The sequence below is a fragment of the Amphiura filiformis genome, chromosome 8 (assembly GCF_039555335.1).
Source record: "Amphiura filiformis chromosome 8, Afil_fr2py, whole genome shotgun sequence".
Lineage (NCBI taxonomy): Eukaryota > Metazoa > Echinodermata > Ophiuroidea > Amphilepidida > Amphiuridae > Amphiura > Amphiura filiformis.
The window spans coordinates 65,975,663-66,001,725 of NC_092635.1; the positions used below are offsets into that span (position 1 = coordinate 65,975,663).

General features: G+C 37.1%; 1 protein-coding gene across 1 annotated transcript; it reads right to left on the minus strand.

The window, feature by feature from the left end:
* Window positions 1-905: 905 nt before the first annotated feature.
* LOC140159372 (methionine aminopeptidase 1-like) lies at window positions 906-25,556 on the minus strand. Its single transcript, XM_072182822.1, has 10 exons — window positions 25,392-25,556; window positions 18,343-18,477; window positions 15,093-15,153; window positions 12,978-13,069; window positions 10,229-10,380; window positions 9,294-9,364; window positions 6,963-7,094; window positions 5,666-5,809; window positions 4,575-4,640; window positions 906-2,772 (listed from the first exon to the last, which is right to left on the minus strand). The coding sequence occupies exons 1-10, from the start codon at window positions 25,554-25,556 to the stop codon at window positions 2,606-2,608; spliced, it is 1,185 nt and encodes a 394-aa protein (XP_072038923.1). The 3' UTR covers window positions 906-2,605.
* Window positions 25,557-26,063: the final 507 nt, after the last annotated feature.

The window sequence follows — 26,063 nt, forward strand, 5'->3', positions numbered from 1 at the left end:
GTCCACCTGTCACTTTGGACAGGCAGTTTGCGTCTGAGACCAGAGGATGTTTAAAGACATTCCCACAACCCAATGGGGTTTCTGACCTTGGCATGTCTGGCTTTTGTACACATGTGGAACATTTGACCATACCTTGCATTGGGATTGTGTGCAACTATCTGGTGATTTCATCCTATTATTTAACATTCAAAACATTGAGACTTATGAATAAAATTAATGCAGTGTGACAATATGAATGTTTCCTGTAAGAAAATCAAATTTCAGTCATAAGTCTGAACTATTAGCTTGTTGGCTGCAGTTGTAAAATTACCATTTTGTGTGTGTGGCAATGGGGACTTTGCCTTTAAAATTAGGTTATATTGATCAAATTTCCCAATCATAGTGCATTGTAGGAATGCCTTTAAGCCTCCTCTGGTCTGTGACATTATGCTAAATTCTAACAAGGCGGTTCTCGAACCACGAGTCTCGCCTGCTTTCGCAACCGCCTGCTTTTGTGATTACTTTTGGTAGAGGTAAATGAATTTGGCGGTTATCGGCTAGGCACGATTATCTGGCTGATGGTGACTGTGCCCACCAAGTTTCATGCCCATGCAACAGTTTTTACTAATTTGACCCCTGGTGACCCTGAAGTGACCTTCCAAAACTTTGGCTCTAAATGTTGACTGTATCCACTAAGTTTCATACCCACACAACAGTTTTTACTAATTTGACCTCAGATGACCCCTGGTGGCCCTCGAAATGATCTTCCAAAATTTGGCTTTAAATGTTGACTGTACCCACCAAGTTTCATGTCCATCGACAGTTTTTACTAATTTGACCTCAGATGACCCCTGGTGACCTCGAAATGACCTTCCAAAAATTTGGCTTTAAATGTTGACTGTACCCACTAAGTTTCATGCACATCAATAGTTGTTACTAATTTGACCTCAGATGACCCCTGGTGACCCCGAAATGACCTTCCAAAAATTTGGCTTTAAATGTTGACTGTACCCACCAAGTTTCATGCCCATCCGACAGTTTTTACTAATTTGACCTCAGATGACCCCTGGTGACCTTGAAATGACCTTCAAAAAATTTGGCTTGAAATGTTGACTGTACCTACCAAGTTTCATGCCCATACGACAGTTTTTACTAATTTGACCTCAGATGACCTCTAGAGGTCCTCAGTGACCTTGACCCACTAACCAATACAAACCGGTTTTGTCTCGGGTCAAGATGCACCCACCCACCAAGTTTGAGAAATGTGCGACTCCTAGTCTCCGAGAAAATAGGCGAAAACCAAAACTTTAATCAAATTTGTCACACACGCACACACACACCCCCACCCCTACATACGGAAAAGTGATTATATAGTCTCCTGCCTTATCAGGCGAGACAAAAATAATGCTTGAATATGTTCTGTGAACTCAAAACAAATGAATAAAGGCTATAGCAATATAAAGCTATTAGAACTGATTGACCCCCCCCAAAAAAAAAAGAAAAGGTGCAGAGGTCTGGTTTATATTTTCATGGTCAAATTTTGGACAAGCAGTTTTTGTGTAAATGATGAGTACTTGTCAGATTCTAGTTATGAGACCTTGCTACAGTCATTCTAGTCTGAAGTACAAAGTACATGGACATACACATTGTGACGACTTTGAAGGTACGCATACCTGCAGCAGAGACGCAGCACTGCGCACTGTTTATGCGCTGTATACGAGCACATTTTCACTTTGTACTTCAGAGGGGACAAACTGTATACCATAGTGGTTAGGAAACAGGTGGTCGAGTCAAGACAAAGTACTGAATTTGACCCTAATTAGCACCCTTGCCGTACTTACAGTTACACCTGTTCAAGTGCCCCTTTTCAGTGTGCTTTTTGATTGGGTCAAAAATCTAAATGAAACCGCAGGAAGACTATTTTATTTGGGCATCTGGTAACAATGCCTCCAACATATATATACAGCTTTCTATTCCTATACACTGAACTGCAACATTATATCTAGTTTGACTCCCTCGCCTTGCCCCACTGCGTTCCCGAGTTCAAAGCCCTGGCCGTCAGTGGACAATATTGGCCCAGTGAAAATTATATTTGGCGCACAAAACATTGCAATGCTGTATTGCAATTAGTCAATTTGAGGTATTCTTCCGTAACGCGGAAGTGAAATTACAGCACTTTGAATCCTCTAGAAAATGCGCTATATAAATTCAAAATTTATTTATATTTATTTATTTTATAAGTCAAGCTGGATATTCAGTACTTTGAGTAACATCAACAAAATGCCTCTTAGCCCAGTGTATCAAAAGTCAACAAAAATTGCATATTCTTGCACATTATCGTCAACAGAAAATATGCCTATACTATACTAGAAATTTCAATTGAACGAACACAGCTGTCAACAGCATGATAATTCTCTGCTTAGGCTGTGTGATCAACGCCCTTGTGTGCGTAACACGGAAGTGAATCCAACCATGCCAACTCACTCATGATTGGTTAGTATTTTCATTATTGTATCCATGGTCGTGCATCCGCGTTGTACTTTGAAAAACGCGACATACGATCACTGTCAGATCGCGTACAGCTTTTGGCAGCTATGTTCATTCAATTGGAATTTTTACAGTAGTGCTACATGTGGTCTAAAAAGTGTGGTTGTCCTTTTTGTTCCCTTCGTATCGTTAGGATGTCACAGCCAGTCTCTGTTACTAGTAGAGTGTGTTCAAATTGAGCCGATCTCTTGCCATCTTCCGTTACCGCAGTCCAGTTGTCAGGCCATGTCTCGTCCCTCCATGTGCCTACAGTACACACACAAAAGTAGTAGATTGTAAGTTTTAGTTCTAAATATGTTTAACAACTGTGACTGCTCCAACAAATACATCGCCAGGGTGCATTAGATACTGTCCACTGAACATGATAATAGACAACATACAAAATTCTGGAGAAAATATTGATTTTTGAAGACCAAATCAAGAAGCAGCCTTTACATGTTTGGTAGGCTTTTAAAGCTTATGCAATAAGAAAATCGAATCAGGCATATCTTGTTTTAATCGCTGCCGTAGTGCACTAGTAATCATTGGTTACTGGTTCAAGCCTGGGCTCATCATACACCTGCTCTGAATAATGGTATGCCATAGGCTTTGTGTTGTGATCATTTCGATCACTGGTTCGTCCCAAAGACAGAGTGAATTTTGTCAGCTTTATGCCCATTTTATGAGAGCAGGTCACAATAAATGCCAGACTCATCTCAAGTGAAGACACTTTATATTACCCCCAAGTCAAATGGTATAGGATATAGAGAACATATCTAAACCATGTGACTTGGGGATGATTTGAATTGATATCCCACTTGACATAAGTCTGGTATATATTCCTAGCTATAAATTATAAAAAGAGACACATGTAGCACCCGACAAGTTCATCCTTTTGATATGGATGTACATACGAGGGGTATCCAAAAGTTTTTGACATCACTAAGAAGTGAAAGAGCTATACCGATGAAATTTTGTCAGTGTAATCACTGGTCCTTATGTACATTATGGTCCAAAAATGGGCTCATAAGTATGTTTACTTTTTTACAGGTGGCGCTAGATGGGCAGTAGGTGCATAACCTGCAAGATGGTGAAAATTGAGGCACGCAGCGTGATTAAGTTCCTGCATTTGAAGGGTTAGGCCTACAATGCTCAGAAAATCTATGATGAAATGAAAGCAATCTGCGGTGATGATTGCCCATCATATGGCACTATTGCTTTTTGAAAAAGGAATTTCCAAACTGGCCTCATGTCCCTCACAGATGAGCCAAGAAGTTGACGTCCATCACTTATGGATGATGCGGCCACAGTGAAAAAAACTCAAGAAAGTGGAGGATCTTATCATGAAAAGGTTATGCGCCTACTTCCGATCTAGCGCCACCTGTGAAGAAAGTAAACATACTTATGAGACCATTTTTGGACCATAATGTACATAAGGACCAGTGATTACACTGACGAATTTTCATCGGTATAGCTCTTTCACTTCTGGGTGATGTCAAAAACTGTTGGATACCCCCTTGTATGAACTAGCCACATAGCATTGTGTGATTGGGGTCATGTTACAACAAACAGCTCGACTGGTGCCATTCCACTATGGCAGTAACTGTAGAGAGGGTATTACCGTACTGACGCGAGTATAGTCCCACCTTTGAGTAAATTCCCACCCCCAAATTTCAGAAAAATTTCAGGAATTGTAACCAAATTTTTTTTGAAATCCGAGTATAATCCCCCCCCCCCAATTTTGATAAACGTTCACCTAAAAACGGGGTGGGACTATACTCAAGTCAGTACGGTAATTTAAAATAATAATAATAATAATAATAATAATAATTTATTCTTATATAGCGCATTACATCAAAGACCACAAGGCGCTTTACAATTAAAAACACAAGTACGTAAAAAAAGAAAATGCCCACTGAATTATAAATATATATACATCATTAAGAAATAATAAAAAATGAAATAGGCACACAATGAACATTGCACAAATCCCTGTTCCTACATGTCTTGGTACCATTTCTTGTAAAACATCGCAAATCTTATAAATTCATTGCTTACACCTTGCTTACCTTCAGATATCATTGGTTCAATAGTAAAGGCATGCCCTGGCTTCATAATACCTACAGCCTTGTTCTCTGGAAAGGGCACAAAAAGAAAGCAGAGCATTTATATAAGAATATGGAGTAAGTTAATAAAGTAGAATTCAGTATATGAAAGCCAAGGTAATTATTATAGTAACTCAATTTTCAAAAATACCTTCTTTGGCCCCCATGGAGCAGACGGTGTCACATATATGTGACCCTCAGCACAACTGAGCCCTGAAGTCGCCAATCATCATTTTTGAGATATTCAACCAAAATATTCTGCTTGAAATTAGCTTTAAAATGATGTATATCATGTCTATAGTACTTCACATTTAAGTAGTGAAAAATCAATAAAACAGTCAATAAATCCTTTGTTTCCTATTGTTTATTGTTAAGTTCGATGGAGCATATCTCAATAGTGGCACTGGCGACATCCGGGCTCAGTTGTGGAGGATGGTCACATATGTGATGCGATCAAGCAAAATGAGTCTGATGTCGATCAAAATCAAAATTCAGTTATCAATTTTATTACATGAGCTTTATTTTGCTGTAATTAGACTTACAGTTCCAGAGATATGGCCATTTTAGTGTTGCTCAGAACAATCAAATACAAAGAAAGTTGAATACTTAATTTATTGGCTACCGTAAAACCCTGTCTACAAGCATATATAGTGTTTTTTATAAAAGCTTAATTAATTCGAAGCAAGCGTTAATATACCAATACAATAGATCAGTCTTAAAATAACACCTGTTTGTATATATGCTTGGATCCGTAATTTATTTGCTCAAACTCCATAATGGCGACTGGATTAATGTAGCTTTCATCAGAAGCACACTATATGCTTGTAGACAGGGTTTTACCCGGTATATTATCAAAGACAAACATACACGTTTCTGTGTTATAACCCAACATCCGACTCATTTTGCTTGATCGCATCACATATGCGCACTGTCATGTTGTATTTCTACCCAGAACTCACATCTTGCGAGTTCTGGAAGTCATATTTTGTGAGTTTTTCATAAATGTCCCCCTTTTCGAAAATTTGACAAATTCGGAGCATTAAGTAGACACTTACTTGCATAGTGCGGTACACTTGGAGCAGTATGGAAGAGCTTGTGTATACCATGACCACAATAGGTTCTGACCACTGAATAGCCATGGGCCTGGGCGTGTTTCTGGATTACGTTGCCTATCTCACGGTAACGCACACCTGGCTTCACTGCAACACAACAACAATAATGCACGGAGATACTGAATTGATTCTTTTTATTTTATAGAAATCAAGAGATAAATCAAATGAAGAGTTGACAAATTAATTTTTTGATATTCGTTAATACACCTACATTTTTGTATCGTATTTCGTCAAATAGTCGCCCCCCTCAAATAAACGCCTCCCCCAACCACTTTTTTCAACCAAGATGTTTCAAAAATGCCGATGTTTCCATGCTATCTTGTGTAGTAAGCTTACCAAGTTGCCCACATGGTCGATAATAGGGTCACTTTTTGGCGAAAATCTGGATTGGAAACTCGGAAGTGAACCAGAAGTCAGTGTTTCTAGTTCATAGTTTGTCATTTTAGCGTGAGTTTTAAGTTTACCTAATGATTTTACTAAGGGGAATTATTGTTCTAAAATTGACTTGAATAAACGCCCCCCCCCCCCTTGGGAAAATGTAACGCCCGGGGCGTTTATTTGACAAAATACGTTAGTCAAATAAATGAAAATAAAAATCCCTTTAAAAAGGGATGTGCTGGAACAAGGTCGTTCACAATGAGAAATATTATATTCTTTTTATAAAATGGTGCAAAAAGAAGTGCAAAGATAAGGGTGCTTCAAAACATTTTGGTGGAAAATATCTTCTATTTATTACCATATTATGGTACTTGAGACTTAATTGTCATATTTTGCCAGGGGGGATAGTCCATACAATCATCCCCCCAATGTTGACGCCTGTATGTGGGTTTCTGACCAAATTAACCTCATATTTGGCTATTTTAGCCCAAAAAGTGCAATTTTTTTCCGCGCTTCACACAAATCTATTCCACATTGGCACCATATTTGATCAATTTAGCTCACAGTTCAATATGTCAAAATTTTTCACGCGCATTTGTACCATTAACTTTTTCTGTCGCTAAAAGTTGCTCGATTATATACTTCAAGAAATGTATCCAACCCCATCCCCCCAATGTCAAAAAGAAATCTACGCCACTGTGAATTGTGCATTGCGCTTTATAAGCATGGTAAAATTATTAATATCATTATGAAGGTCTAATGGCTCCTTACTCAATATCAGTCAATATTATGTACGTCAAGAGTCATAACAGTATTAGAAGAAGAAAGTAGACCGTAGGGTAAAAAACCTTTTAATACTCACCCAAATCTATGGCTTGTTGTAGACACTCATGTGTGACTCTGACAAGATTCTTGTATTGTTCATCTACCTCTCCAACAAAGAATGTTTCATTCAGGTCGCCATGGTAACCCCCGTGATACACGGTAATATCAACTGAAAAGATTATCATAATGTGTGCCAATTTATTTTATTCAATGACTTGGAAAAATTCATTTAGACTTGGGAACCAGATAATAAACACATCAAAAGAAATAAGTTCCCCTCTGAAAATTTCGTCATAACATCGTTAAGTAAAACTTAATACCAATAAAACTTACTTAGAAATAATTATGATTGTTTACTAAGTGTTTTGTGAAAATGAAAGATGTCCATGAATTCATGGCTGAATGAACCCAAATTGAAGACAAAACTGCCCTTTCCAAAAGTCGCATAAAAGTAGGCCTATGCTTTTAAAACTGCAAGGCGATTGGGACAAGGAATGGAACTGGCCATCTTACAACTCACTGTGCTGAACTCTGCACCAAGGGGATTTGCATGGCTGAATGCTCAAGAATCGATACACATTACAGTAAATGTTCACTTGGTGAGGATTTTAAACTGCACTAAAACACATGGCAGTCAACCGGCCGGTCACAGATATAGGCCTTGGTTTCTTTTTTTGAGTGCATCTGACTTGGTCTATCCTCTGTTAAATTGTAGAAATTAAGTGGAGATAACCTTGTATTTATTTAATTTTGCAATGCTATTAATTTTCGAATGACAAATAATAAAGGTTTTCTGGTTGTAAAGGGTCCAATCTATCATTACCAGATTTCACTTTAGCGAAAATGAGTGAAGAAATGTGATTTTTGGAACAAAACAGATTGCTCAATTTTTGGGTACAAAGTCGGGTAGTTTTTTTGTCTTAAAGAATACCCCAGCAGACAGATACTTCTGGTTTTTTCAGTGTACAAACTTTACATCATTCCCTTCCAAAAGCCATGAAAATCATATCATATCAACGTTGTAAACGGTCAAATCCACGAAAATAGTCCAAAAACGCATATAAAATATTTTGTCAAAATTTGTCTGTGTGGAAGCCACGGAATCAATCAATATTGCTTTTGTAGTAGACAAGGACATAGAACCAATCGTGCGTGGAGTTTATACAGGCGCGTGAATTCAACCGATCGGATTGACTCGTGGTATTCGGAAAACTGTGTAATATCAGACCTGCTACAACAAAACATGCATAAAGTCGCAATGGCTTTATCAGACAAAAATCCAGTGTGATACTGCCCGACTTTGTCATGTTTATGAGGGTGCAGATTCCATAATATTCTATGGCGTAAAAAGCCGATCTAGTCGTAATTTTATATACTTTTACTTCCATTTTTGTCCTAATGAAAACCGTTGAACACTTCTGATTTTGTTATTAACTGACAGATCAATGTTTTATGAGCAATTTATTTACCTATGGTTATTTTCTAGGGAAGGTTGTAAACGGTCAGGTCCACGGTTTATTTGGGCACAGTTCATGAAACCTTCAAATTTATCATATTATCTTAACGCAATTATTTTCCAGAAATATTTTATGAATACCAGTTTTTTGCATGATAAGACAAGGACAAACCTACAAACATAATTTTGAGGCTTTTAAAACAACTGATGACTACTCCACAACTATCAGAAAATGGTTTTAAGATGGGCCTTTACTTCGGCAAACTTCGGAAAAATCAGTGCGGTGACTGGGTTGAGAAATTGCGAGCATAGAAACTGTGACCTCGTAATGCATAGATCGTGACCTGCCGTTTGACTGCATGGGGTTTTCCATTAGTAACAAGCCATGAATCAACTTTTGTGACAAGCATAGGCCTACTTTGTGACTTTTGAAAAGGGCAGTTTTTGCCTTCAATTTAGGCTCATTCAGCCCTGAAGTCATGGAAATCTCTCATTTTCACACAGCACTTAGTAAACAGTCATATAATTTTTCAAAGTTAGTTTTATTGGTACAAAACGAAACCTTACAATGTTATGACGACATGTTCAGAGGGGGACTTATTTCTTTTGATGTGTTTATATACACCAGACTCAATGAAGTAACAATGACTTTCAATGTAAATAAACAGTTAATACATCTTTTATTCTTTTGATAACGTCCATTTGTAAAAGAATGCTGTGCAGTAGCATATCAGGTGTGGGAGTAGGGTGACCCCAGGCAACTGCTACCAGACTTGTATTGTGGTAATCCATGCGTTCATCCAAAGTTTATACTTGCTGCATGTGTATTGTAATTAACTAGATATTTCTGTATTTTTTCACAATTAACTCTAGGTACCGGAATATAATAATAATATGAATATACAAACTTACCATTAACAATATCTCCATTTTCTAACGGCCTTTTGTCTGGTATACCGTGGCATATTACTTCATTAACAGATCTGAACATGAGAAAGGAAATAATGATGTCAGAGTCTCAGCTAACACAAGTTCAGGATTTACAGTACACAGATATTTACAAGTTGATTGCCTTCTTCGTGGTCAAAGCTGAATTACTACACTTTTTACTGCCAACATTTCCATACAGACAGATGGTTTAAAAATGAAAAGCGCATCCAACCGAACCGCAATATCTCAAAGTGGCATTATTAGATTACACACAAATTGCGCCCTCAATTTTGATCAAAGTACAGTTTAGTTCTAAAAGGTAAAAAAAAATGTATGCAATCTGAAATAGTTAAGCTTAAGGGGGTACTACACCCTTGGCCACTTTTGTGCCTATTTTGCATTTTTCTCACAAATTATACGGCGTTAGTGACAAGTAAGATATGTATATTATAGGGGCAAGGACTACAACTATAGTCCACTGAAAATTCAGCAACTCAAGGCAAGTAGTTATTGATTTATTGATCAAATATTGGGTTTTCCCTCATTTTTGACTGTAACTCCACAACTGTTATCTGTGTTGAAATAAAATTTCCAGTGCAGTAGTTGTAGTCCTTGCCCCTATAATATACATATCTTACTTGTCATCAATGCTCTATAATTTTGAGAAAAATGCAAAAATAGGCACAAAATTGGGCAGGTGTAATACTTATAATGTTCATATACTTTTTGTGAGTAATATATTAAACTAAGTCTATCAAAATAAGCCAATCTTGTCTCATTTTTTTAAAAATCTCTCAGAGCATCTTTAAAAGCAACAGTAATCAGCTTTACAGGAACTCCAAATACTTTCCTGTTAACTTTAACCCATTGTCTACATATAAGTTACGACACACTTAATTAATACTACATGTACTTACGTGCAACATGACTTTGGGAATTTGTGATAATTAAGGGGCGACGGATAACAGTTCCTTTCTAAACAAGCCTTGTGCACAGCCTCATCTATCTCATCGGTGGTCACTCCTGCCTTGATCATGCCCGCCGCTATATCAATTACTTCACGACCATACTGAAAAATTAACCAAAATTAAAAGGAAATTACATTAATTAAGAGAAAACCACAATGCAGGTGTGCTGAACTCAATCAATTAGGTCCTAATCCTTATGACACTGATAAGACTACAACAACAACAATAAGGATTAATCAAAAAAGAATCCTTAAATTAAAATTATGACCAATTCTTTGCTTGGCTCCATCCTGTGCTAGGCAGACCCTTGCATAAGCGAGTTCCAAACCCTTTCATTCTAATCTTGCCATCATTCCATTTCTTCGAAAAAATGACAACTTAAGTTTGTTTCGAATTACATGTATATGAGGTCGAAAATTATTTGGCTTTTGTTACTGCGCACGTCAATAAAGTCCCAAATCACACTCGCGTAAATTCACATAAGCATGCGCCAGTCACGCGTTAGGCAGCACAACTAGCATAAGCATTGCACCCAACTGCGTGCACGCTATTATGAGTCTTAATTGTTCTGCCTTATATAAGCCGATTAAACTTTACATTTATTAAGCCTTGATCTTTTTGCGGGGGGATTTGTGAAAAGTATGGCCTGCCGTAATCGCAAGCTACAAATAATCTCTGGGGGAAATGCGATGTGCACCCCTAAAAAGACCAATACTGTATTTAACCTAATTTCCACCCAAAGTGCTTAATATCACCTCGAAAGAGCGCTTATTATTTAATCTGTTATGAAAATAATACTGGGAATTTTGCATGTAAACCAATGCTGCCATTCAATAGAAAGGATTAGGAACTGAGGAATAAATGTTGCCGTCAATCAAATCTGATGCCCAGATTTTTTTATGTGATTTTATGAGTTTTGACCCAATCTCATGTAAAAAATTTTTTTTTTAACAAATCGAAGTTAGAAAAGTTATAAGGAGGCACTAACTAGGGAAGGGTGGTAATTAGGCTGTATATATCGCACACCTATTCCCTATTCCAGAAAAATACAGCACTAATTATTTTGGATTAATAAAATATTATCAAGTTCTGCCAAATGAATCATAGCTCAATCCTAATCCTTTAGTTAGTCCTAACTGGCAATAAAAGAAAAAAATCACTATTTTACTAATTTCTTGAAAAAAGAGCCAAAAACATGCATTTTCGGCATATTTTCTGACAATCGAGTCACAAAAATCAAAGACTTGGAACAAGTCTAAGCATTCAAAATCTTGAGTATATGCCAAAATTTTGCTATAATTTTCACTTTTTGTGTTTCTTTAATTAAATGATTGGTTATCAGAATAAAACAAGACTTTTCCAAAAATTAGACTGCATAAACTGAAATTAGTCTTGGTACAAGTCTTTGGGCTTGATTGTCACAGCATACGAAAAACATCCTAAAAACGCATGTTTTTGGCCCTTATTTCCAAAAATTGACCAAATATTAAAATTTGACTTTTATTGCCAGTTAGGACTAACTAAAGGATTAAGATTGAGCTATGTTTCATTTGGCAGAACTTGATAATATTTTTTTTAAAAAAAAAATTAGTGCTGTATTTTTCTGGAAAAGGGAGTAAGTAATCTGCACAAGGCATGGACATTGGACAGTCAAATAAAGCCACCTTTAATCAAGGTCACACAAGTGTCATTAGCACACTTTCTTCTTTTTAAACAATTCTAATGCTGCGAAATGGATTCTTATGCACTTAGAGAAATCCCTGGAGCATTTTGAGATTGTTTAATCCTCTTTCTTGCGAAATGTACAGGATTTGAGAGTAGATGAGGATCTGTGGACTTCACTGCATAAAATGTAAGATTTTGAAATGAGGGTAAGACAGCTTAGAAGTGGGGGTCATCATAATGCTACTTCCCATTAAAAAATCCTATGGAATGCTCTCAAATAAAAATGTCTAAGAAGCAAAATCACTGGTAAACTTTGGGGAAAAAATTCCATCATATGATTAATTCTTGGAGTTAGTTCTATTATTTGTCTTATAAATGGGGGAGGGGGTTCAATATTGGCCTCGCTTTCATAACATTTTCAACAAACAATACAGTTTTGCTACACCAATTAAACCACTGACCTACAGCTGGGTTGTGATGTAAAATACTTCTGATTCCTGGTAACATGCATCTAAAAGCCGGCAAACATGAAGTGGACCTTAACCCTGACACCCTGGGGAACTACAAAATAGTACTTGATATATGCGCTGTTCGTGCGTGCATCCCACGTGGTGTGATGACGCAATCGTCCTATAGGCATGGTTTCGCTGGCCAGCGAAGCCCAAGGCCCGTGGAAAAGTGTCGCTGAGCCAGTGGTTGGCATGCGAGGGGTCTCTCGGGTTCGAATCCCACCCGGAGCAAACAACTTCTTTCTTTGTTTTCTCTCTTTATTCCTTCCTTCTTTCTCTTCCCGTCGCCGAAAAGCGCCTGGCGGGTTAGGGCTAAGGACATATCAAAGTCCTTGACGACTATTCTTTAGCATGTGATTGCCTTGGCGCCCTAGCAGACCTTAGCAGAATTGCCTGGCTACCATCGCAAATGCCAAAATGAACTTTTTTCCCAGCTGGTTTTGGTATGTGGAAAATGTGGTAGGCAAGAGTGAATTTATTTTCTCATGTTTTAGTTAATGAACAAATGGCCATTTTAGTATTACCTGACAAGCTAACCGTAAGCCATCAATTTCTTCCTTCCTGAGCTGTTTGATCTGTGTCGCGCCCTTGATTTCCATCTCACTAGCTGGATAACCTACAAACATAAAAACAAACACATCCTTTATGATATGATCTGATCCTGTGTCCAAATTAAAGAAACAAAATTAGGTTGCCCAGAAGATAACCCGAGCGTGGATTCTGTTTGTCCTCAAAATATTTCACTTATCCTCAAATTGTGAGATTTTTTTTGGTGCTATTTATTTTTAGATCAAATTTGTTCAAAGATTTTCTAAACCGGAAAATCCATATTTTACTAACACAATAAGAATATACCCAATGCACAATAAAGGGTTCACAACAAATAACTCCCCCCTAAAATTACAAAACATTTCTTTTTCATAACTTGACATACATTTTGTTGATTTGAAAAATTTAAAAAGCTGTGCATAAAAGGAATCATTTTTCAACCCTCCCAAAGTTCTTTCTTTAAAAAATCTTTTTATTTTGGCCAAAAATAATCACATGTTCCAAATATATGATGCTTTCATAAAAGGTTGCACTTTTCCACATCCAATACATTTAATGTACAAAAACATTCCCAATATCAATGTTTTGATTGACTAAATGGTGTTTTTAGTTTCTTTTATTTTTATACATGTATACGATTACCCAGTCACCCATGCAATCATTTTGCAGTATAAAACAATGATTCATTGACATGTACGGGGTATTTCTAGAAGGTTTTATTGAGCCGGTGTTTCAAAAATGGTAAAACCAATTTAGGAATTACAAAACATTTCTTTGCATAACTTGACATTCATTTTGTTGATTTGAAAATTTTAAAAACATGTGATTAGAGGGATCTTTTTGCTACCCTACTAGAGTTCTCCCTTCTCAAAATCCTATTATGTTGGTCAAAAATAATCACATTTTTCAAAAATGATGCTTTAAAATAATGTTGCACTTTTCAACATCCCATAAATGCAATGTAAAAAAACTTTATCGAAATCAATGTTACGATTGATTTAATTGTTTTGTTTTCCTTCACCTTTTTGTCTCTCATTTCTTAGTCACCAATGCGACCATCATATAGTGCAAAATAATGATTCGTTGAAGCTAATTTTGACATAAATGAGGATGTTGAAAAGTGCAACTTTTTCTGACAGCATCATTTTTGGAAAATGTTATTATTTTTGCCCAAAACAAAAAGATATTTGAAGGAAAGAACAATGGGGGGGGGGATAGAAAAAACAATTCCTTTATTCACAGGCTTTTAAATTTTTCAAATCAATGAAAAGATATTTGAAGGAAAGAACAATGGGGGGTAGAAAAACAATTCCTTTATTCACAGATTTTTAAATGAAACATATGTCAGGTTATGCAAAGAAATATTTTAGGGGGGGGAGTTATTTTTTGTGAACCCTTTATCTTCAATATTGAATATTTGATACTGGATTACTGATTCCATTTGATATCTGTTCCCTTATTTCCATTACATTACATCCTCCTCAGTCCTCATCATCACCATCTTCCTCCAAAGAAGAGTCCCCATAACCATCCTCCTCCTCCTCCTCCTCCTCATCATCATCATCCTGCAAAGAGTCCTTTTCCTCCTTCACGACCACCAACATCTCAATTGACTGAATTCTCCTCAGACTGATGACTTTTGTCAGAGTCCTCTGCCGCCTCAGCTTAAAATTAAACTATTAAAATGTCATGGAATAATGGATGAATACGACTCAATTTCGTGGAATTTTAGCAGAATAAAGGTGTCTACAATCATGTTAGTTACAATTACATCATCTTATAACATACAAGTTTGCTAATTCTATATGTAATTAAATTCAGGTGAGTTGAAACCATCCAAAAGGAAAGTGCTCAATCATGAGGGGTGCAGGCGTGCAGCCTCAATGGATATTCCGAGGTTCAAGTAATACGTTTAGCATTTCACAATACCCGAAAAATAACTGATTACAAGTTAATGACTGCGCATCACTTGTTTTCAGGGTATTGTGAAATGTTGTGCTTTGGCACCAAGAATACCCCAAGGGATATTCCGAGGGATGGTCTTCATACTGACACTACATTGTACATGCAAGTTGCTCCATCTGACCTACCTTCAGGGTGGTCAGCGTAGTCTGGTTTCTCTATACCATCTGTTACTGTGCGAGGTGGTGACTGTAATAGTAATTTAAACATCATATGATTTTAGTTACATAACACTCATAATGATAGAAAAATAATACTTAATATCGATATTACATCAAATATTGGGAGCCCTGGGATCAAAAGACAAAGAAAAATGGTCAAATTATGTCTCAAGGGTCATCACCATGACACTCAAATGACCGTCCACCTATTGATCAAGAGTGAAAATAAGAGAGCTTGAATCAGGGGCCACTTCGGCAAAAAAAGAGGCCCCTGGTTCACCAAGATTTGAAGAAACCATGGGCCACTTCCATTTACCAAGGGACCAATAAAAATAAAGATATGCTGGATGGGTTAAGGCGATATAATACCCCGATTTTCATCAGTACCCCTCTTCTTTTTTTTCTTGCAAATTTATTAAGTACATATATATGTTTATCACCTCATGTCCTGAACTTATAAAATATATCTACATATAAAGTGAATTTCAACAATTTTAGTAAGTCATTTTAGCCCTATATATTTTTTGTTTACTGTAACCTAGTAACTCAGATCTGTGTTTCATAACAAACCATAATTTATTCTTTTGAAAATGTTCAAGTAGGGTACATGAATAGAATACATTAAATCCTTTGTTATACTCTCTATAGAAAATCTATAGTGGTGCATGCAAAATACCTACCATGATATAACACTGAATAAATTAAATAAACACTTATACAATGGATGCATAGTCATTAGTTGTTAGGAGAAGAAAAGGCTATTAGGTCACCGTATGTCAGGTTATAGGTCAAATAGGTCAATTGGTTCAGGTCAAATTTAAGCATCAATTTTGAATACACATGTGAGAGTCTGTGATATCATATCAGGCATGATATTCTGTCTTTAACTGGATATATATCGAGAAGTGCATGGTGGATATACTAATATACCTTGGGATGTAAATGGTGAGTACAATTTAGAATGCCTAGTTGAGACGGATTTCACAAATAAATATAAAATAGTTACCAAAATCACAAAACTTAAGCTTACGGAAAACTACCCAATATGGTTGTATAGGTGACAAGAAATACAATTTTTTCATCATTGCTGTAGTATGGTTGTTGTAACCTGTTACCTATGGCTTAATTAAGTTTCAGTGCAATAATGTCGCAAGTTAAAAATGCAAAATATAGCTCAACATTGAAAATAGAAGCATTTTATCCAGTTCCTTTTTTGATAGTTGTGGAGCACCAAGTTCATGAAGTCATAAAAGAAATCAGGAACCACTTATTCCCATTTTACATATCAACTTTATTTCCCTAATGTGTTAGCAACACATATCCAAAATTTTAACGAAATCCGTTGATAGTAAGCTTTCCAAAATGAAGTGAATTTAAATCATCAGTGATGTACCTCCTTTTGGCTTCTATCTGTAAAAGCATGTAAGCTACATTGATACCGATACCACCAATAAAACAAGAAGAGTCGCCCCTTCATTTTGCAATACCACTTAGACCAATTTTTTTTTGTAATTTCTTCACAAAAAAAAAAAAAAAAAAAAAAAAATCAATGGGTGTAGTACCCCCTTAAATAAGCACTAGTTGCTTTGAATTTGATACATTGGTTGGGCCAGTTTTGTGAGAAAAGTGTCCCCTGGTCAACTACAAATGAGATGAAACCAGGGGCTATTGCAGAGTTTCTGGGGGCCAAACGTCTCCAGTTTCCCGCTTAATTTCACCCTTGCTATAAAATTTGTATCTATTTACATGCTAATTGACATGGTCCTCGCACCTTCAAGCCTTTAAAATTCAAGGATTTTTCAAGGACTTGCAAGGTCCAAAAGCATGATTTTCAAGGACTTACCACAACACAAAAATCATGATGCGGCTCTCTCTCCACGCGGCACATATTAATCTCATATCCTCTCCACTCCCCAAATTTTGTCAAAATTATACTTCAGGTAAAATTCCAATTTTCAAGGACTTTCAAGGACCTTGTGCAAATTTCCAGGACTTTCAAGGCCTTGAAAAGGTGTTTTCAAATTCAAGGACTTTCAAGGACCGCAGGAACCCTGTAATTAGTCAATTCTTGAGGCAGACAGGCAAACTATTTTGTTCAGAATAGCTTTGCATGTCCCAGTAAAATTCAGGGCCATGCTTTATGAAAATGGATCCTTTGACATCAAAGTCAGGTGAACTGCGACTCAACATTTATCTATCAATTGGTTTACCCACTGTGGTTTATCACTGGATTGGGCTTGGCCAGCTGGGAGTGAAATTGGCCAAATAAAAAAAGGAGTAATCGCCAGTAATATATTATATCCTTTTTTGTAATATGTCAGCTTTCTACTGATGAAAACAATAGAATAATATTAAGGGACGACTTCAAAACCCAACCCCTGGTTGGCTATACACGCCAGTTTTAACTCACTCTGCCAAAGGAAGTGCATTTTGTCATAAATTGGCCCAAGTTTGGCTCAAGAATTTCACAAATTGACTTAAATTGTAATACAGATAAATAAATTTCGGCTTTTATAGTGCCTTTTCCCAGATCTGGGAGAGTTCAAACACTGTAATTTTGCTGCCATGGTGAATCATCACAATCAGATTGCATCAACTAGGCACTGCACAGCCGGACTGGCGCAAACCTATCTGCACTTAGATTGTAACATCCACCAAATGCACAGCTCCCCAAATTCCATTGGGTGAAGGAAGTTTTTGATAACCAAACAACTAATCACCAATTTTTGAAAGCAGGAGAAAACCGGAGATCCCAGAGAAAACCTGCGAGAGCGAGCATGGAATCGGGATAAACCAAGTGCACATGAGTCCTTGGGCCACGCAGGGGCTTGAACCCAGGACGTCAGTGGTGCAAGGTGAGGGTAGAACTAGTTCTAGTTCTTTTGTAATTTTAGAGAGGGGTTGTCATGGTCCCATATAGGCACTGAGCAAGTGCTAGGTGAGGGAACAACCGCTGCGCCAACTTGTTCTTTCTCGAGAGAATCTTGTGCTCCAAATCTAATTTTCACTGGGCCAAAATTGGGACATTATATGGTCTCTGTATGTTCTACTGTTCTGAGAAATAGAGACCTGGTCCCATCAGCTGATCTGTCAGGGCACCAGTGCTCGACTAGCGGTTGAGATTTGAAGTCATCCCTAAAAAGGTAGTTACATGTACCTATTGATAAAAACATGGTACCACCGTTATTTTCACCACTGTCTTCACATAATTACTCACCAGAGGGAATGGCCTTAATTTGCCACTGAATCCGTAGCCAGGCCAGGGATTATAGCGTGCCGCATTCATCTGTTCTTTCATCCTCTCTTTCTTGTGGACCTTCTTATGTTCTGACCAGTTGCCTTTGAAGCATTCCTACAAAATAAATAAATAAAATATAAAATAAACATGGGTGATTTAAAGGAGCATATAAAAATAAACGATGTGGAAATAGGAGTATAAACAGTAGACCAGTAGATACCAGTTGTATACTGTACATGGCATATTGGATGGCCTAGGGGAAAGTTATAAATTAGCCCATTTGCAAGACTATCCTTGGCTTCAAGGTGAACCAAACCTACTCATGTTACCCTCTGGCCATGGGCTGGCCTGGTGTCATATCTTACCCAGGGAAAGATGACATTCCAATATGGGCCTTTAAAAGGGCATTTCGTAATCCACAGCCCCACCACCCCCCCCACCCACTTTTTGGAGTTGAGATTTTTTACCACTGGTAACCTCTGGCTACATAATGTTTATTAACCAAAAAATTCTTGCAGATTTATTAATTTAGCCAAAATATCATCAAATTTGAATTTCGTTCTGGATTACACACAGTGGCCTATGGAGCAGTGTAATATCACATACATATGTATGTCATGCATAACTTGCAAACGCAAATTCGGAATCAAATGATATTTTGGGAATAAGCTTTTTTCGTGAATATCTACTAAAAAATGTCATAAAAAGAGGATGTTAGGATCACAAAATCCTCCTATAATGGGCACTTCACTTTTATTTTGAACTTTTACAGTACACACCTGTGAATACAAAGCCATCTGTGCCAAAATAAACACAAAACTATATGCTTTAAATACAAACTGTTCCAGTTGCAATGATGTACTTGCAAGAAGAGATACAATTTGTGAAAATACATGTGTCTGTAACCTTCTTTGAGAAGTCTAGCTCTTTGAATGTGCATATGATTGTTAAGCATTTGAAGCTATCGTTTTTCTGTAGATAAGCATTGACATTCTTTGCAACGTATGTTTTAAAATTCTGTTGATGTTTAAATTTGGATGAAAGTTATTTTGTTGAGTCTTTTCTTTATCTTTTAGAGCAATTTTTTTTTAATCACTTTAATCTTTTACCAGCGAAAAACCAAAACCAATAGATGATAGCAATGGACTCTCTCTAGCCTTGAATGCATACAGGGTCTGCATAAAGCAATTTTATTTGTGTAGCAAAAATGCTCACTAAATTTGGGAACAAAATGCTTATGAATGGTACAAAATTGTTACACATTCCAAAATTGTGTAGCATTTTGCTACTGCTTTTTTTAAAGTTTCAATTTTGTTTTAGTGCCAGCTGGCCGGCCGGCCTGGCCATGCGCCAGTGTAGCTACAATCTTGACTGATAGTGATACCACATTAGGCTAATGAAAGTCAATTCCCAGTTTCCCGTTACATTATTTTTCATGACTGTGTAGGTGACCATTTCATTATATTCATTATTCATTATTTTATACCATTTCATTATTGCATCTGTTACAGGTGTAAACCAATAACTACCCATGTATAGACGAATCCAAATTCACGCATTCCTACACCTGACTAGCAGCCTTTAGTTGGGTAGCCGTCGGCTACAATGCACTCAAAATGTGAAATGATTCGCCTTGGCGGAAATTTTAAACTGCATTCCATCACCCGTTTTACACCTTCGCATGAAAACACAGGTAGACAAAAGAATAACACAATATAGTTCCCTTCGACAAAACACACAGCATGGTCTATTCGCTGTTGAAGTGACATAATAATCGGATTAACTATACGCGGTATCTATGCATTGATGTACTTGCAAACAAAAGGACTATGTACATGTAGATGCGACGGGATTACCTGCGGAATTATCTCCATTATATACATTATTAGCTATTATTCTATTAACCCTCCTCGTCCTTACATCTTCTCTAGGTGTTAGGCGGCTTTTATTTGCACAATTGGGACGCTCAAAACACCAGGTTGGTGCTAGCGGCTACCCAAAGATGTCCGACCAAATCCTGACCATGACTTGGCTACTTGGATTTGTCTATACATGTGATAAATCACAGTTTGTAGTTTACAGATGTAGTTTACAACCACATGAAGGTGATTGTACAAGTATTATCAAAAGTTTCACAATATTTTTTAAGGGATGAGATCAGAGCAGATGAAAAAGTGTGGGACAGAGAATTGAGTAGGTATTCATTAATAATTCATTATTAACCATATATACCATGCTCCTACTGCAAAGAAAATCCCTGAAAATCAACAGAAAGAGATTTATGATATATTTAAAACCACAATTATTTATTTGTATGTTAAAGTTTGTTAGAAATCAACATTTTATTCAAAATAATGGAATATTTGACCAGCAAATTGTTTTGAGCGGAGTAGGGTAACGGGAAACTGGGAATCAACTTTCACATACCTGCCAACTTTTGAAAACCAGAAATAGGGACACTTGCGAAGCGGAGCGAGCGAAGCGAGCGTAGCGCTCGCGACTACAGCCGGGGGTCCAGGGGCCCACTTTAGGGCCCCTGGTGGGGGTTGAGGGGGCGAAGCCCCCCGAAGCCAGAGGGTTTCTACACATTTTACACTACAGGAGACACCATTTCTGAGGGGAAATTACATTTAAATGGATTAAAAAATAAGGTTATTTTGAAAAAACAAGCCTAGATAACAGCCTTGAAGAATATCTATTATATATGCAATCTTCTTCAAGACTGTTATCTTGACTTGTTTTCTCAAAATTATACCGTAAAATATGCAAATTAGGTACCCAAGCCCAGGCAATGTTAGCAGATTTAGCACCCCAAAACACCACTTTTGACATAAAAACCTGTTTTAGACTTTTTTGAAAAAATGCTTCCTTCATCCTAAAAACGTGGTTTCAAATGTTCAGTTTCCTATACTTTTGTACATGAGAGACATTCTTCAAAGAGTTTTTTTTGTCTAATAACATGGCCTACATGGCTGAAATTGATATATATAATGCGCAATATAAAAATGATGATTCATCAAATTTTGACCCCCACTTTCAAACAATATTTTGAGAAAAAAAAGCAAGTTATAGGCCCTAAATTACTTGCTATTCAAGGTTGGAAACCAGAGAAATATTGCAAAAAAAAAAAAAAAAAAAAAATTGTTAATTTATTTTTACAACATTGGATAAAGTTATACAAGTTAATTACTTTTGCTTCTATTGAACAGCTAGCAATGTATACTAATTCAATGTGTCCCTGACTGCTCAATAGAAGCAAAAGTAATCAAAATGTACAACTTTATCCAACTTTGTAAAAAAAAATTGGCATTTAAATAAAAAAAAGTAGCAGTATTTCTATGGTTCCCAACCTTCAATAACAAGTAATTTAGGGCCTATAACTCGATATTTTGGCAAAAATATTTTTGAAAATTAAAATAAAAAAAAATAAAAAAAAATATTTTTTTATTTTTTTTTAGAAAATCGGGACTTCCCGATTTTATGACGTTTTCGGGGGTCTAAAATCGGGATGTCCCGCCAAAATCGGGACACTTGGCAGGTATGCTTTCATTAGCCTTACCAGTTGATCATATGATATGTAATTATAATGTAAAAAAACCCAAAAACTAAAACTAGACACTAAATCTTACAACTATTGTAATATTTTTCTTTTACCGTCGACCGTGCATGATTGCACGACTACGGTACATGTAGGTACAAAAGACAAACCTTAGTTTTAAAACACATTTGCTAGTCAGCCAAATTGGCCCAAACACAATACACCAGGCACAAAAAGAAACTCGTCAGTTATATTCATCCTCGCTGTTTAATAACTTGATCATTTTGGATTATTATGAAATATACATTTTGTTAATTGGACTTTTCTTTCTCATTTGACACCCTGTTCGTGAACATTGAGCAAGAATTGACTAAGATATCGCCTCCAAACTCTCAAACCCCAAAATGAAAAGTTGCAATTTTAACGATTCAATTGTGCCTGTTACACTGTGTGCTTTATTGATTGGCCCGTGGTGCTTGTGTGCAATACAACGATGCTTTCCCATTGAAAATCGTTGAAAATGCAACTTTTTATTTTGGGGCTTGAGACTTTGGAGGCGCATATCTTGGTCAATTCTTGTTCGTTTTTCACGAACAGGGTGTCAAATGAGAAAGCAAAGTCCAATTAACAACCTGTATATTTCAGAATAATCCAAAATTATCAAGTTATTGAACAGCAAGGATGAATATAACTGACGAGTTTCTTTTTGTGCCTGGTGTATATACATGTATATGAAAGGATAGGTCAAGGAAACCCACTTAAATACATGTAGACCTATGTCGATACTTCACGAATCACTTGACCCATATTACATTGTATTTTTGTTATGAGAGAATCGCACATGGTATTTTATATGGATTTTAATAGCAGTTCCATAGAAAAGCTGCTCTAGTAGGCCTACTTTGTACATTGTATGTATTATGAGACTATGCCGTTTTGTTTTTCAATTGATGCATTAAACGTTGACTGTACATTTTGGACGGATGTCAATCTTTGGGAAGGTGTAACTTTCCTACGGAAAGCGCTACGTCAAAACTGTTTTCAGTTCTGGAGCCTTTCTTTTAGGCTTTATCACAATGTGGTTTGATGACAAATTTGATTTTGAATTCACCTCAGGCCATGGGAATTAAAGTACCGGTAGTAGATTTGCGTCCAGAACTTTTTGAAATCACATGCGGAGTTTTTTCATTTCTTGACTATAGTGGAATTCCAATTGAATGAACGCAGCTTTCAATAGCATGAAGATTTTTTGCGTACACTGCGCGATGTACACCAGCGCGTGCGACTGTGCATGAGTAACGCGGAAGTGAATCCAACCATGCCAACACACTCGTCATTGGTTAGCATTGTATCCAAGGTCGTGCGTTCGCATTGTAATTTGATGTGATATACGATTGCGGTTGGATCGAGTACAGCTACTGAAAGCAGCGTTCATTCAATTGGAATTCCTACTATAGGAAGCTTCTCGTATTCACAGCAATTCAGGCTCTAGTGCACACTATCATGGATACAAGGGTAGCCTAGCTCACATCACACACTATAGGTGGCGCTATTCGTCCATAGGGAAGTGGAATGTGCCTGTACGGTCCAAAAAAGGCCTGTGGGGCTCAATGGAGAAAATCACTAAAAATTAATTTTGACAACCAAAACCTAAGTGATGTTGACTTATGTTGGTACTGGCATGATACTGGATTCATAAACTATCACATAGTGCAATCCATGTTCCACCAAGTTGACACTCGATTTAGCTCAAAAGCAATTTGTGGGTAAATCAAGACCATCCAAAACAGCTTTCTTACAGTAAAGAATAGGAGGTCATCTGGGGTCACATACAGTAGCCTACATGTAGTGTGCATTGTACATGTGCCTGCTGTCACAATTTCACACACAAAATTTTGGGCAATTTGATGACACTATTTTTGTCTGTAACTTCAAAAGTATGCACTAGAAACATGATTGACCCCTCATTGAATATTGTTTAGGTAATTTAATTCTCTTTCAAATGAAAGAACTTTCAGCGAAAAATGTTGAACTTCAAAATTTTATGAGCATCCCTAACAAGGGCCGGCATTGCCTTGCTGAAGACAACGGATCAATTTTGATGTTGATTTATATTTTTTTTTGTACTATCCAAAAGTTGGGTCTATCTTGCTCAAAAGATACGGTTGACTCATAATAAATATCGAAATAACTTTTCACTTTTCATCCAAATTTCAACATTAAACAGAATTAATGAGAATAAATATTAAACCTCCGGTGCAAAGAATTGCACCGCTGTCCAACCGAAAAACCATAGCAAAGTAGGCTACTCTATTATTAAAGACACAGATAAAAAGATTTTATCGCGTCTGATGTCACTGTCAATTACGATCCTTGATTGGTTAACACAGGTTAATAGCGCGTAAAAGGAAAGCCGATTTATCTGGTGCCGATCTGAGAAAAGGAATAGCAGTAAATGGCGAAAAATTACGTACCCCGATACTTTTACAAGGCAAGAAGCAGCTTTTCTAGGCATTGTTGACATGGTGCCTTTGCGAAAGAAAGTTTCCTACTACAAAGACCTAACTTTTGAGATGGTTTGCATGTTTGAAGGTGCAAAATTAACAATAAGGTGCCCGGTTATACAAACTGTGTTCGAGTTTGATTGACAGATGACGTCAGACGCGATAAAATCTTTTTACCTCTGTCTTTAATGCGTAACTATCGTGTGCAAATTCGAAGCTAGCGTTCTGGAGTAACCCCATGCATGCCACGACTAGCCCTAGAACTCTGGCCATAGTATCCGTTTTTACTTCCACTAGGGCCAGAGGCACTTACATTGAAAAATTTGTTGGAGATGCTTGAACGATCCAGTACAAAAAATCAATGCTTGATCGAACCAATACAAATATGTGTCTGGTCACTAATTAACATGATAAAGCCCACTTGAGAACACACAATCGCCAGTCATTTCTAAAGATGCATTTATACTCAATCGCTTTTGCAGAAATCTGAATCGCACGCATGATCAGTGTACTAAATCGCTGTCGTATTTGCCTGCTGAGCATGCGCATGAATCGCTGTTTTTCAAAAGCGACACGTAGGCCTACATGTATATTGACACCCTCTGTCGGTCAACGTTCTCTAGAATTGCACACATAACTTGTGCAGTTAACGACAATGATTCAGTCTGATGATGAGCAACCCATGGGTATAAACACAGCTTTGCACAATGACTAATTTACATCTATAGGCACAATTCACAAAAGACCGTGTTCATGTACCGTTACTCAGCCAAACATGGCAGAGTAGGTCCCGGATGACGGTACATGTTCCTATCTCGTCAACGTTATACCTTTCCAACAAGGAAAGAGATACGAAAAGCGAACGTCTAGCCACGACTAAAAAATTGCGATCACTTCGGACTTCCGAATTTTGCACCATCATCAAGTCAATTCAATAAGCTTAAGCTTAAAAGCCATCTTTGTCATAATTTTTTTTAATAACGTACTTGAGAACAGAAATATGATCCTTCAATCCCTAGTTTTATGCATGTTGGACACTGAAGCTTGGACCCTTTACCACAACCAGGAGTTTCACAAATTTTGGAAGCAGCGACATCTCCCGAATCGGCCATGCTTGCAAATAGCAGAGATGAATATAGGTCAAAGGTCATTCCAAGTCAAAACCTAGTCTTTTTCCTATCGTTTTCAAGAGTCATTTAGGGAGTGTTCAGAAATACTTTGGTGGGGGGGGCCTGGTAAAAAGGAGGGGGCCCAAAATGTTTTGGACCTTAAAAGAGGGGGGACCAAAAAGTTTTAGGTGGTAGGAAAGGGGGCCAAAAAAGTTTTCCTCTTCAAAACCCAAAATTTCCGCGTGCTTCGCGCGCAGACCCTCTAGGGGCCTCTAGGCCTATATCACTTTTAACATGGGCAAAGTTTGGGTTTTCAGTGCTTTTGTTTAAAAAAAATTATGGCACTTTAATAGTGTACACATATCTCTTAATTAATAACATTAAAGATGATCAGCAACCCGGGATCAGCAACATGCCACATCTGGTTGGTCTAAGAAATGCTGGCACTTTTTATCATAGAATTTTTATCTCTTCAAAGTAGGCTACAAATATGATTATGTACCTATCTCATCAAAATACAACTAACTCAAGAAAATATTGCAAATAAAT